Here is a 15,454-nt window from a genome sequence, read left to right on the forward strand (position 1 = left end):
ATGATATCAGATTTCAGTTGGCTAACTTAATCAACATAAAATAACAGTAAGCGTAACACATAAATATGAAATAGTTAAATTTCGCAAGGTAAAGGTTAGTAATATTTCATATTGAAGATATATGATACTACTTAAAGATTTAGAAATGACTGCTTAGACATTTTTCATTCTCATTAGAGTGATGTTTATCTATAATGTTTATTATAGAAACAACTTGATTTATAGTTGGGCGCGGCGTACGCATGAAGATGAACTAAATATTTGAAATAATTGTTATTGTAGGTAGGCAGTGGCGGACTATGATCGCTGGAGGCTCCCAGTCTAAAAAGTTGATTTGATTTTACAAAATTATACATGTGTCATAAGATTATTCTCTTGTGATTCGGTTAATTAGGCCGCTAGAGATTGTAGGTACTACCAAATACCTGTTTTACCCATTAAGTATTAAAAAGATCCAAATAAAAGATCTATTAGGCATATAGTTTGACTCTTACGTCAATATTCCTTTTGTAATATGCCACTAAATGCCTAAGAAAGAAAGTGTGTTATGGCACTGAAATTTAAGCAACGAAAAATATTTTCTACTTATGCATTAGAATATATTTCAATTTTAAAAATATATTTTAAAATGCTTGCCATAGACCATTAGGTACATTAAGTATGCTTTAGTGTGTAGTCTATAACTACAGAATACATAGGTACCAAAAATTTAGTTTCGACATCGTGTTGGGGTCATGGTTACTCATTGTCATTACCTTGCATTTTATGTTTCGGTAAACTCATATATATTATGTCTTAACGACAGTAACAACTGTTTATAGTTCTAACACTTAATTAATTGTATACTTCATATTATCAGGTATATAACTGTTGTAAAATACATTTGATGGACTTTCAGGTAGTCATAACAGTTACAATACGTTTCAAATATTGCTCATAGAAGTAGTTCGTAGTGAGTGAAGATAGTTTCGTACGTACACATTATAACAAGTTACTGTATCTTTAGGTTATAGTTACAACTCGTTAATGACTACTCCGTAATAAGTACTCAAAAGTTCTCATAGGTGTATGAAGTCTTGTCCCTGTAGTTCCAGGGCTAGAATAGGGCTACGGTATCCCCTGCTTCTCGTAAGAGGCGACTAAAGGGATTCTTCCGAGGTTGCGGGCGGCAAGAGTGGGAGCTCGAACCGTCCAGCAAGCGACTCCGGGAAGGACGGCGGTATGTGTGGTCGCATACGTCGTAAACACATAGTGTGGGAGGAGCGAAAACTGCACCCCCAGGGAAGAGCCCGTTTGGCATCGCGCTTGGAGGGCTCCGGTTGTGTTCCGTTGGAGATCCCGGAGTTCTCCAACAAGCGTTGAGGACGGCTACCAGGGGGGTTTTAGTGCGGTAAAAATCCCACATAACCCGGCGTCGCTCCCACGTCGTCGGGTACCTTTTGAAGGTTTCCCCCTCGAGAAGAAAAAAAATATATATGAAGTATGCCAATTCGTACTTGGCCAGCGCTAAACCCCTCACTATGAGAGGTGCAAGCAGTAGCACAGTAACGGGTTGATAAACAAACCCGGCTTTAAGCAACGATAATCTGGACACCACATATTATGACATTATAATATTTATTTAATTACTACTGTTAAAAAAGTTGTGTGGTTTCGTTATACTTGTACCTACTTACCAGTTTCACGGCGGAGTATTGAAAAGATTAATTAAATCTTAAATAAGAACTCAATAACGAAAATATATGAGCACATTACACACTTAAAACTGCGTTTCTACGAAAACAGGATAGCAAATATTTAAAGTCATTGAACTTCTGATGTCAGTCACTGTTACAAGTTCTTTTATAGTTTAAAAGCTCTTATGATAGACATACTCGAATATATATTTATACATGTATATTTTTGTACACGTGCGATTATATGATTCTCGCAGTTTCTCATGCATGGCCAACTCTTAAAAACTACAGTTATTATTACTAAACAGGACTTTTGATACGACCCATACCAGTTTCGGTGTAGGTAGCCCCACTTACTTCACATTGTAACATAACAGTACAACTTTTTACACTCTGTCTTGTTTTTGATATAAAAACATACTCAAGCAACCTTTAAAACTTTCCATGTGTCAATAATGAAGAAATAACTTCCGAAAACCATTTTAGAGTTGCTACGAAAAAAATTAAGCCAGCGAATAACGAAACAAAAGATAGAAAATACTGAATTATTTTGACTTATAATTGGGCTATTTATATATAGACATACATAAATATATGAAGTTGAAAAATACAAAACGTTCTATTTAACTTGCACTGTCTATTAAGTGCTAAAGTACCTAATGAATAAAGAAAAAATATTCTTGCCTGTATCTAATGCTTTTCTTTTACATTATCGTGAGTACCAGTCGGTAAAATAAGTGAGATTTATTGAACATTGAGTGAAAAGTAGGATTGACATTTGAAATATTGGATTCCATTTATATGATATACGATAGTTTGTAGAAATGTTTATAAGATGAATGGAGAAATAATAAAGCGCTTTCTTGGAAACCATACAACTAAGAATAACGGTAGTGCTGGATACTTTCATTACTTTTAATAAATATAATATAATCTCCCACTACCATGTGTTTTAAATAAATTCATTGTGAAATTAACTAAACGACATCCGTAATTAGCTTTAATTAGATACAAATTGTATAAAACTGTTTAGGTACAAATAAAATTTTGTCTTACATAGAAGTAGATATAAGTATCTATTATATTGTAAAATTATGTCTATTTTGTAACAATAAAATAGACGTAATTTTACAATATAATAGAGGTGTTAATTACTTCTATTTTGTACTTATATAATTTTATCATATTTTTATTACAATATAGTTTTATTTGGTTTCAGGATTAGAAGACACGGTGAAACTAGTAAAGGGTATCGGGGGCAAATGTTACGGGTATGTGGTGGATCTCGCAAGTCGTGACGACATATATCGTGTGGCGAAACAAGTGGATGAAGAAGTCGGCAGGGTAAGACATAACTATAATTTTGCGTTTACACACTTGAGGTTTGGCACGAACTCCAAAAGTTTTCAATCGTTTGGTTTGATCAAAAGCTGTACTACAATTGGAAGTCTACACACCGAAACAAACACTCTATCCACACGTTTGAAAATAGTTTGGCAAACGTGCGAAAGCGGTATAAGATATATTATATTAACTAGCTTAATTTTGTTTTCCCTGCGAGCATTGCCAAGCTCTATCTATAACGATGTTTATTCTAAAAATATTTTTCTTGCAAAAAGTAGCAAAGATGCAATTAAAATCGTTTCGACTGTTTTCAAGGTTTCTTCTAATAGGTAGACAATTTAAAAAACATTAAGGACGGGTTTCAATGCTTTTATATTATAGTACTAAATATTACGCGTCTGTTAACTAAACAATTTTAATATTAATTCTGCTTATTTTAGATAATAACCTATATTCAAATGTAATCTGAAGATTGTTTTAAAGTTATTTGCATGCTCTTACTCATCTTTTAATTTCCATTATTTTTTAAGTGTTATAAATATTTATATTATTCTTAGACATTTTATTGTAACATTCGACCATATCGTGACTTATTAAAACCATCAAGGTGAAGAAATTCAACACAGTTCTAGAAATTATATTTGACATGGGTGCATACAACTTTCTAGTAGGTAATTAAGAAATTTCTAAGCAAAAAAAATATGATTGCTCAAACATTAGAATGCAATACTAGTTGCGTTTAAATTTGCAAATCGCCTAAGGCTATGTAATGATATTCAACTATCCAATGTGCAATACTTATTAATCAATTACCTAAAATAAGAAGACTTATTAAATATTTTTTAAAAAAGTCTTACAAATACCTATGGGTACCTCTTTGGCGGGTGAAATGTACCTACTAAGTATACGCTACGTACATACTAGCTACTACAAATTAAATTATATAAATATTTTTAGGTTTTTTCAATTTTTTTATTAGTAATAAGTATAATTTATTGGCGTTTGCGTAAATTAGGTAAGTTCGATTCTATGTTATATATATTATATATTCATATATCTTACATACATAGGATTCTATCTTATATACAGTTAACATGTAGCTATCTTATCTGTATTGTTTATCATAAAAAACCGAGTTTAAATGTAGAGATTTCTATGTCAAACCATTTAAACAGTTATAAATACCCCGTTACTTGTTGGTAAAAAAGTGGTTGGCAGATATATTAATATGGGCAATAACGCTAGATACTATGATCGACTTTAAGTAAGACTCTTATAATATTTAGGATCGTTGCCAAATTTTTCAAACGGGCCTTCAGGGCCAAATCCCAAACTGTAAGGATTGGCAAAAAATGCTGAAAAGAGTTACGAGGCTGATTTTGATAAAAATTAAAACTGCATCATTACTTTTTAACATATCTTTAGCCGGAAATAGAACGAGTTAATTTTGAAAAAAAAATACACCCTCTATATTATTCCACTATCTGATAGTTTTGCTTCATCATCATCATCATCATCAACAACCCATTACTGTCCCACTGCTGGGCACGGGTCTCCTCTCATAATGAGAAGGATTAGGCCATAGTCCACCGCGCTGGCCAAGTGCGTATTGGTAGACTTCACATACCTTTGAGATCTCTCAGGTATGCAGGTTTCCTCACGATGTTTTCCTTCACCGTTTAGCAAGTGATAATTAATTTCTAATACGCACATAACTTTGAAAAATCAGAGGTGCGTTCCTGGGATTTGAACCTCGGACACCTCGATCGAGAGGCCGAGTTTCTTAACCACTAGGCTATCACTGCTTACATTCACGATACAATATTTATAAACTTAACATATTAACCAGACCTCAAAATTTTATTACGAAGCGAATAAATAAATAAGGAAGTCATGGAGTGACGGACATCCACGATAATGTTTGCCAGCAAATATAAAATAATCAAATATTATTCTTTACCAATAAGAGATCACAAAAAGGTCGTTTTGAATAAATTAAACAGCATAATTACGTACATACAATGATTTATGACTGCTACGTAAGCGACTGGTTTCTCTCTCTAAATTAAGTAGCAATTTGATTGATCATGTGACGTGTATAGTTGCTGATACTTTATTAACTAATTACAAACATATAAAAAGAAAGTAATCATAAGGCTACTTATAACTTTTATAGATTTGTCGTAAAGAAAAATGCTTGGTTAAAAGTCATTACTGAAATACATAGATTGGATTAGGTGTATTTTATGTTCACCATTATTATACGAGTATACCTACTAAATAATATCGTAATGATTAGGAAGTACTTAATATTTTTTTAGTTTCCGATTAGGCCAAAACTATTACTATTAGAAGTGGAAACCAAGATGCATAAAAAAATTTACACTGGTTTACACAAAAAAAAAACAAAGAAAACGAAAACCTACTAAAACGACTACCAAAATAAATACCTATTAAAAGTATAAAAAAGTGTCAAATTTTGTTGCCATTCAAAATTAATGAGCTCAGATTATACTCGTACGTGTATATGCCGTCACTGAATTTCGCAAAAAGCATTTACGTCATTTTAACCCAAACTTCCTTTATATCTTCGTTGACTAATGTTTTAAAAAATAAATATTACCCAAGAAACATTTATCACATTAAACAAAGGCAATTCGCAGAAATCCGGTTTTATTTGTTATTTTTCATACTGCATGTACCTAATAAATTAAAATCTCACGTCAATTTACTAGTCACACCGCCACACCATATATTCATATTAATTTCCATATTTTATGTTTTTAAATTAGCATTTTTATATATAACATTAAACTACATGTTTATTAATTAAAACTTTTTGCTTTCCATATTTACGTGCGATATTTTGCGTTAATATAAAAGTATGGTTAAATATTTGATATTAATTATTTATGACTAACAGACCTTATTCAAAACTATATTATTGAAGTAAATATTTTTTTCTCATACTCATCGAAGTATTTATATTTTATTTAACGATTTCATTAATTTTATTGTTGTTCACTCGCTCGAAAACTTCAAATCAGAAGATTAATCCATCCATCTTACAATGAAAGACGTGCGATTTATTTCACACATAACGAAATATGTCTAAAAGTATACATTTTGAAGTTTTTTTTAGTATCAAACATCTATACATAATTATCAGGATAGGGTGTCCTATTTATTATGATACGTTTCTTTAGTTAACTCTGTTGGTATATTATGAACGAAGTACCTACTTTCTTTTACAGGTATCCCTGCTAATTAATAATGCCGGTGTGGTGTCCGGTCGGTACCTGCTGGATACTCCAGATGATCTTATACAAAGGACATTCGACGTCAACATATTGGCGCATTTTTGGGTAAGTAAATATTAAACGTTTGTGTACGGCCTCATTAAATTGTGTTGAAGCGGAAAGATGCATTTGCATGAGCTGAAATATATGTAGATAGTACTTTAAATATAGCAATAATTACGTTGTGGCTAGTTCTGATTTATTACAAGTATATGCGTATTATAAATTAATTATGACTTGCTTAAACGGCGTAAGAAAATAAAGTGAGGAAACCTACACGCCTGCAAGTCCAAGTTTTTAAAAAAGTTCTCAGATTTATGTACAGCCTAAAATACGCACGTAGCCAGCGCGGTGGGCAATGGCTTGAACCTCTCTTAATTTAATGCATAGCCCGTGCCCGGAATGAGAGTATCTAATGAATTAACGGTGATAAGAATTAACTATTTAATAATTACCGATATAAAAATTAACACAAATGAAAACATAGGTAAGTATATCAGATTTTTTTCTGTTTGCTTAAAATGTAGTAGATAACTTTAAATCAAGTCTATATAAAAATTATACAGAAAAAAATTTTTATATGAATAAATGAAATATTAACATTTTAGTACATTAACATTTTATTGTAGTGCAAACATCCTGTGTATGTAAAATTTGCAATTGCAAAAAAGGGGGTTCCGTTGACGCATGACCGTTTAAAAAGGTTTCGTGACTTGCACCTTTCATCAAACATTAACCAAGCTAAACAATATTACTTATTGTGAGCTTAACCCAATACCATAAAGTTTTAATAAAGGTCTCCAACATGGCTCTATCAAAACCATTGAAGATGAGTTTAATAAAATTACAAACGTGTTTCGGATTATTATACAGATATTAAGATTAACCTTGCTCACGATTGCATTACAACAAAGTAATCGTTGTTTGCTTATAAATAATTAATTTGGGGCGATATTATCTTATTGCGCATTAAGTCTTATACTAAGGAATTAAATAGATTCCTAATGAAAAATTTCTGGCAAATTTTATAGCTATTGATTTCATTATGTACTGGCCTTGTCCAATTCAAACAAAGTGCAAACGTACGCTCTAGGACATCTCGGACCTCATAGAAATAATTACAATATATTGAGTATTTAATATATTCGGTAACTCGTCTTTGGGTAAAGTAAATCAAGTACTAGTTTGATTTTAAAGTATATAGGGTTATATTTTATAAATATGTATATCGAGATTTCGTCATTTTCGGAGTCGTGTCTCATTTTATTAATGAATAACCTCGTAATATGGAAAAATACTTCAACTATGAAGCAGCTTGGTATACTAATACGTCATTGCTTAAATTACTTTTAATGATATCCGTTGTTGAAACGCTTGAAATGATCACTTCAGTTTTTTTTGTATCCGTCTTAATATAATATAAATGCCGTGTGAGTATATAAACTCGTATTTATCTACTTATATTAAATTCAACACGGCGGGCGAGGACAAGTCAAGTCGGTATGGTCTATATACTCGCCTCGTAATGTATAACTTCCTGATACACATGTCACTTCATTAAAACAGTTTTTTTTTCACAGGAATTTAAGAATGTACTTGTTAATTCTCATAGGATGCGCTGGGTTATATCTCATTTTCATACGTTAATAGCTAAAGTTCCTATGTAAATTAATTATCTGGCTTATATTTAATATGAAGACAATATACAATATACTGTGAATACAAAAAACGTGTAATTAAATATTTAATATACAAATACAGAAATCAACACTTGTTTCAAACGCGGAGAGCACCGAGCTTTCCGTGTTTTAAACAAATCAACATTATTTACTATGTTTTGTCCTTGTATGAAGTGCATACTGCTCCGATAGATAAGCATCTACAAGCGCAGTAATGATGAGAATGTGTTATTTAAAATTATTTCCCACATCTAACTCTAAATAATCATAATAATTTTGTATGTTGGCCCGCGTATCGCCATAATAATCGCCTGGTCTAGGTTAAATAAATTTGGATATAAATAATCATTATTGTCTGGTTTTTTCTTACCTTGTTTTTATTTCATCGCGGTACATTCAACTTAAAAAACTTATCCTATTGTGCGGCTACAAGTACGGAAATATTTTATATATTTATATTTGCTAAGGTAAATAGAAACCTCTGACACATGTTTAGTTGCGGCTCTAACAAAGTCTAGGTTGCAACAAAGCTGGATCTGTTTTAACCCGTGTTAAACATTGTGGTGCAACATAGGTACTTATTACCCAGGGCGTTCCGACTCTATAATCAGCGGGTTGCCATACAACTGTGTTATTTCTAGATGCAGTTCTGTTCTAGGAACAAACATACCCACTAAGAGCTATGTTTAGTTTCAGCGCCTAATTCTGTATTCGATCAGAGAGTCAGTGGGTAGATAAGTATTTTTCTTGAGCGCATACGTCACTTCACAAATGTCATAAGAAGATTAAGTCAGTCTATATGAGACTGTCGGCCCGAGCGGACGTGGTAGGATATTTGCGAGCCAAATAATATTTCTATTATAGTCGGGGACGCTACAATCATTTGGTGATTGCTTATTAATGACTATAGTATTGTATGACCAATTAACTGCTCATGTTCAACAGCTCAGTAAAGTTGTCCTTTTAAATTGAGAAAGGATTAGGTCATAGAGCACCGTAAGCGGAATTTTTAATTTCTAGGTAATTACTATTTTTAATTTAAAGCCACCAATATACCTTTTATACTTCCAGACGGTAAAAGCGTTCTTACCCACCATGATAGAACACAACAACGGCCACATAGTGACGATAGCGTCCATGGCCGGTCACGTCGGCGTGGCGAAGCTGGTCGACTACTGCTCGTCGAAGGCGGCGGCGTGCGGCTTCGATGAGGCCCTCAGGCTAGAGCTCGAAGTGAAAGGGGCTAGTGGCATCCACACGTCACTCATCTGCCCCTACTTCATCCGAGCTACCGGAATGTTCGAGGAAGTCAACTCAAGGTAATCGTGTCTCGCTTCCTTTAATTAATACTGTAGTCATAAATCTCCCTGCATGGAAAGGTATGTTAATATTGACGGATGATCAAGGAATAGGTACCTATATTCATTGTATAGGCCTTTGGTTACATTAAAGCCTATGTATGTTTTATATTTCCGCAGTGATATAGGCTTATAAGATCTCGTTTCTGATTTTCCTGACTTTGAGGATAGGGATACTTTTTAGAAGCATCTAGGATTGTAATCAGGTCAGTATATAAAGTTACCTACACTTACTTCCACATTATATGATATGATGATTAATATTTCATGTTATTTTTTAAACTGTATCAACACTATAAGTGCTGATAATAAATAAACAGGTACAAGAATCCGGGCGACTTAATTTTTAATATAAGTACACCAATTCATATATTTTTTAAGATCAACAAAATATTTAAAAAAATACAATTATTTAGCGGTAATTTCTAAAAACGAACGAGTACTTATCAAGGAAACATTAAGCATTACATAACGTTTATTATGATATTTACGATTTTCTACATATTTATTTTATTTACAATTTAATCTTTAATTGAGAATCGAAATGGCTGACCCATGGAAATGTTTCACCGAACTTTGAACGTAGTTTAACGATTGCTACCTAATGACACCGACTGGGACCAACTACTTATCGTGTTTCTAATTTTCCGTTCATTAACACTTTGCCAAGGGCTGACATAACGTTATGTATATATGCCAGGTTATCTCTACATTATGTCTGTATTAATAAACAATGCAATATCTTTTTAAAATATATCAATGCAACTTCAAGCAAAGGGACATTCGGTTCATTTGACGATAAGTGGCTACTGTCGCTCATGGACATCTGTAATCAACATCAGATGAGCAAGAGCAAGATGGGGCTTCGTACCCACCTGGCCTCTCATATGCCGCGTCTGTGTTTGCAATATGGGGGTGGGTAGGGATTATTCGGGTCTCGAGGGGACCCTGGAGACCCGAATAAAAAGGTAAAAATAAAGAGGGTTCTTTGCCCGGGCAAATGTCAAGGGAGTATACCCCCTCGATTTTTAATATTCTTTCATAATAATATAATATTATCAAATAATATTTCAATATGAGACAACATTAAAATTATAACCCCTGTTTAGCGAGGGGTAACATCAGATGAGATTAGATTCCTACCTGAAGTTGGCCACAGATACGTTGCAAGCCCTGAGGACCAAGTTGTAAATCATCGTAAGTGTTTCCTTTACCACATCTTGCAAACCAAAACACAGCAGACTAAATGATGTTTTTATATTCAAACCACGGGGGGATCCACCACCTTCAATATGTTTATCCAATGTTTGTTACTTATTTCCACCTTATGTACCTAATGTTTTTTATCAATTCCAGGCTAGTGCCACAGCTGAACTCAAATGACGTGGCGGACCGCGTGGTGCTCGCGATACGCACCAACGAGCCGCTGGCGGTCATACCGAGCTTCTTCCGGTTGATGATGCCGTTCAAATGGTAAGTACCTTGGTTTATATGTTTAAATACCCGATCCAAAGGCTCAAAACGTAAGTATTAGTATACCCTTAGAGGCTTAGAAATGCATACCTCTCTTATCCTTCAGCGTTACTGTCACAAGTCTTTTACTTGAACTGCAATAGATAAACATTTGCAATTTTTACAGAGTATGTATTACAATGCCCGCTATAATACTAAAAAAATAATTATTAAAAAAATATTAAAAAAAAATTTAGATTTAGGAAACTGATATTTTCTCGCGTTTGCAGATTTATCTAATGGTATTATGTAGTAATGTAGACGCTTAGTTGTCTACAATGCAACGCCTGTTAGGATTAAAAATACATAAAATAATTCGTTGAAAATTGGTTGCAGAAATTGTCTAATTTCGCTATTTCGTTTTGAATTTTTTCGATGATAGACAAAACATTGGGTATATACGCTAAATAATGATAAAGTGATAGTAGAATATCAAAATTCAAGGTTGCGTTCAAGACCAATTAATCATCTCTCTATGCTTGTTTTATTTGCATATTCACATTTAGATTATAAATATTGAATTTAATAATAAAATATACTAGATTATACTAGTAGTTTTTATAATAAATTACATTGTCTTCCGCAAGATATAAATTGCATAAAATTGTCTGACGCCATTCTAAATTTAGATTTTAGGGTTCCGTACCCAAAGGGTAAAAACGGAATCCTATTACGAAGCTTCCGCTATCTGTTCGTCGGTCACGAGGCTCAATCACTGCAACCGTAATAGATAAATACTTAATCTTTTTCGCAGATTATGTATAATGGTGGCTACTATAAAGACAAATACTAAAAATAAAAAAATGAAATAAATGGGAGTCGCCATACAAAAACCGCTAATTTTCGGCATTTTTCGCTTTATCTGTTGAACCGTAATAGGTAGACAATTGAATTTTTTGTAATGCATAATTGCAATGTACATACATATAACGATGGCCGATAGAAAACCAAATACTAAAAATAAATAGGGATCGCCACTCGCCATATAAGAAGTCCCTATTTTTCGGCGTTGTTAGTTTTACCTTTTAAATCGTGTCACCATTATAATGATAACTAATTCTAAAAATAAATGAATATTTCATTGTACGGAACTCTCCGGTTGGAATTTTTTATCGGTAAATCAAGCCATATGCGAATTTCAACTAAAACAGGTTCTATAAAGATTGAATATTTTATTTTCTTTTTGTCGCTCATTGAAACCCAACATAATCTGAACTACCTTTGTTAAAGGCTCGAAATAAATATTCTTTAAAATTTTTCGACAACAAACAAAAAAGTTCTGTATGAAGAATCCGGATCGCGTTCACAGTCCACGCTATAAGCCATGGGAGTAGGTACTCCTCGTCAGTATTTCCTTTCTTTTTAATTTTATAAACAATCTACCTTTTTTGGTGCATATAATGTACACATAATTTTCATGATATTAAACTCAGAAATTTGGATACTATGTGATAATTAGGTAGTTATAAATTAGGCTATAAGTTATTTATAATGGCATTTAATAGTTCAATTGTCACATATTTAAATCCTTACAAAGATAAAACAAAATGATATCCAAGTAATATGATGTAAAAGAACGATTCCAATACAACATAAATGAGAGTGTTACTTTGAGTTACTTCATCACATTTCCTTATTGTTCTTAAAATATAGTAATTATCTTTTTTTATAATTACAGGGTGGTACCATGGTCGTGTATATCAGTGCTGATCCGTCGGATGGTACCCGACGCTTCGCCAGCGCCGATGCCAGGCACTCAGGCTTGGCACGCGAAATTACAACAGAAAGCTATCCCGGTAAAGAGCGACTCGCGCCCCATGTCGCTAGCGCCACCCTCTCGCCACGACAGACAAGTCTGACCCGTAAAAGATGAGAAACTTTGTCAGAAGCTTGGGAAATGGCTCAATAAGTACGCACTACGTTGAATCTTCCGTAAAACATAAAAAAGAATGAATAAATAGATGTATTACTACATATCGTGATTAATTATTGAAAATTATTTGTTCAATGGGAAAGAAAGAGTATAATTTGTTTCATTTTATTCGTTTTCGTCATGTTTTGTAGAACAACATATAATTAAATACGATATTTATTTAATATAACATTAATGCCTAACCGAACTTAACGGCTGGTGACTAACCTGTAAAAGCGCTTTTCCTGTCGCGCGTGTGTACACGCGGGTCCCACTCGCACGCGTGTCACTTATATCATATTGTCGTTATAACGCACACTAGCTGCGAAGTGACTGTAGCGAGCTAATAGATGCGTGTGTGTGAGACGCGTGATTGAAGCTAAGCACGCACGACGGGAAAATCGCTCCAACATGTAGTGCGTACTTACAAATTCTTATCTTTTAGGAAAATCTATATAAGGTTAGGGCGAAGGGACCAAGATACCTTTGTTAATAAGTACCTACTTATGGTATAATGTAATGTATGGGATAATGTATTGCTGTCAAAAAATTGCCTTATGTAAATCAATGAAATTAATGAAATGAATTGATATTTAGTGTTTTAAATATAGGCATTCGTGTAACTGATAAATATTATTACAGCAAGGTGGAAATCATTTGAAAGATTTCGTGCGTAAACATTTAAAAGTTGAAATATGTCTAAGAATATTATCATGCAATCAAATATAAGTGATGTCTAAAGTTAAACTTACGAATGAGTCTTCTATTCTAATATAAATAAGATATTTAGATGTTATTGACTGTTTGCTTACCAATTATATTAACTTCAGTCGTGTATAAGAGTTTTATAGGGATAGAGTTAATTTATGGTGTGGGTACCATGGTTACGAATTGAATTCTTCAGATTTGATGGGATCATTTAAATTTTAAAACAAAAAAATACAATGAATATTGCAAAAAGCAATATCTGTACTTTTTCTTTAACATTATAAAGCTCGTTGCGGTATTAGAAAGATCCACTCGATGGAGGAGTTTCAACTGTCCTCGGGTAGGACTTTAATCTTATCTGAGTTTAATTTTAAGTATCCATGAGCGACAGTAACCTCTTAGTCTTATTTTTATAATAGTAAACAAAATGAAGATATTGTTTGAACGCGTTAATTTCTGCAACCCGTCAGAGTTTTATTCTTCAATTTTCATTCAGCTGGACCTCTCTGCAGTATGAAGTCTCATATATAATAGAGGTCTATTACAATTTACTCTAATAATGAAGTCCAAATGTGAGTTATATGTATTTTGTATCCGCATTTATGTACGGGTACATAAATGCGGGTGAAATAGAGGGACGCAACTAATAGTAAAACCAACCCTCATTCAAGTTCCATAAAATCTTTTCATTGAAGTTGTACTTACTTTAATTACTCTACTCTACTACTGGTTATTTCCTGTAAATAAAACTTCCATAATGTATTAATCGACTTTTTGCTCAATAAAATTAATGTACTTATTCATGTAATTTGGGTTCAACAACTCCGTAAGTACCAGATATGTAATTAATTTTTAACAACATTATTAACATGTCATTTTTTGTTAGATTTACCGAGACATTGTTTCGAAAATTAAATGCCGAAAAAACACAGTACTTGCTGAATGAAGAATTATAATATCTGTATTCATAATTCACCCATTAATTTTTATTTTATTTACTTTTATACATGTCTGTAGTCTTCCATTTTTGTTATAAACTTAATTTGAATTTGTACAAAATATTTAGCATCATAAATTGATTGTGATCTGTATTCATGTTTGAATACCTCATAGTATTAACTAAATGTAAATTGTAATAGAAATAACGTTTTGTATACACTTTAGGATTGTTTTTACAAGTTTAAAAAACAGCTTTGTTTTTGTTGTGAGTTAAGTAAATCTATATTATGAGTGTAAAATGTAGTTAGCGTAATATAGGTTGGGCATTCCAAACTAATCCTTACCTTTTGATAATAAGACTACAATTATGCCTGCTTTATTCTTATACTGTTTTAATCGACTCCGATTTTCATTTAGCAATAATAATCTCTATAGACGAAAACACGCAAAGAAATCGAATGGATTAATTATACTCGTAATAAACAGGATGAGGTACCTCATTCGTTCTGAAATGTAATTGTTTTGTGAAGAGATATTTTGAAATTATTTTTGGTAATTTTAAAACTACAATTATTTTACAGTTAACTTTCTGCCTATTCTCTGCAATAGAGCTGTTTTAAATTGATGTAATCTTAAAGGGAACCGCATGAGATTTCCAACTTTATAGCTGTAACATATAAAGCTCTACATTTCTCTTAGTAAGCTTATATAATGAGTATTTACGTTTCAGTGTCGTTCAGTGTCAATTTGAAAAAGGATTTTATTAATTAGATCTCTTCTTTCCAAAAAACCAGGCCTTACTATAGTAATTTTGAGTCGTACTTAGACGATACATGCTTTTATAAATTAATTATAAAAGACAATGGGAAGGGTGGGGTTTAACAAAGTATTTTTGTAAAATGATTGAAAAAGGAAATTAAAAAAACAACAAATAGTCACCAAGTCTTTTATTTTAATCATTATTTAAAAACAAAATTGTCAATTATATTAAGGGTGTGAAATACTTACAAGTATGTTCTCTGAAATT

At 32.6% G+C, this 15,454-nt stretch overlaps 1 protein-coding gene across 1 annotated transcript in view; it reads left to right on the forward strand.

The window, feature by feature from the left end:
• Positions 1–13,299, forward strand: part of LOC140754098 (estradiol 17-beta-dehydrogenase 11) — a 42,798-nt gene extending 29,499 nt beyond the window's left edge. The window contains exons 3-7 of the mRNA XM_073089010.1: positions 2,896–3,020; positions 6,275–6,385; positions 9,070–9,317; positions 10,713–10,829; positions 12,547–13,299. Coding sequence (XP_072945111.1) covers positions 2,896–3,020; positions 6,275–6,385; positions 9,070–9,317; positions 10,713–10,829; positions 12,547–12,727 — 782 coding nt within the window. The 3' untranslated portion in view covers positions 12,728–13,299. The remainder of the gene's footprint in view (positions 1–2,895; positions 3,021–6,274; positions 6,386–9,069; positions 9,318–10,712; positions 10,830–12,546) is intronic.
• Positions 13,300–15,454: the final 2,155 nt, after the last annotated feature.

Source organism: Epargyreus clarus, unplaced genomic scaffold (assembly GCF_041222505.1).
Source record: "Epargyreus clarus isolate Ecla_fem2 unplaced genomic scaffold, WU_Ecla_fem_2.2 ptg000027l, whole genome shotgun sequence".
Lineage (NCBI taxonomy): Eukaryota > Metazoa > Arthropoda > Insecta > Lepidoptera > Hesperiidae > Epargyreus > Epargyreus clarus.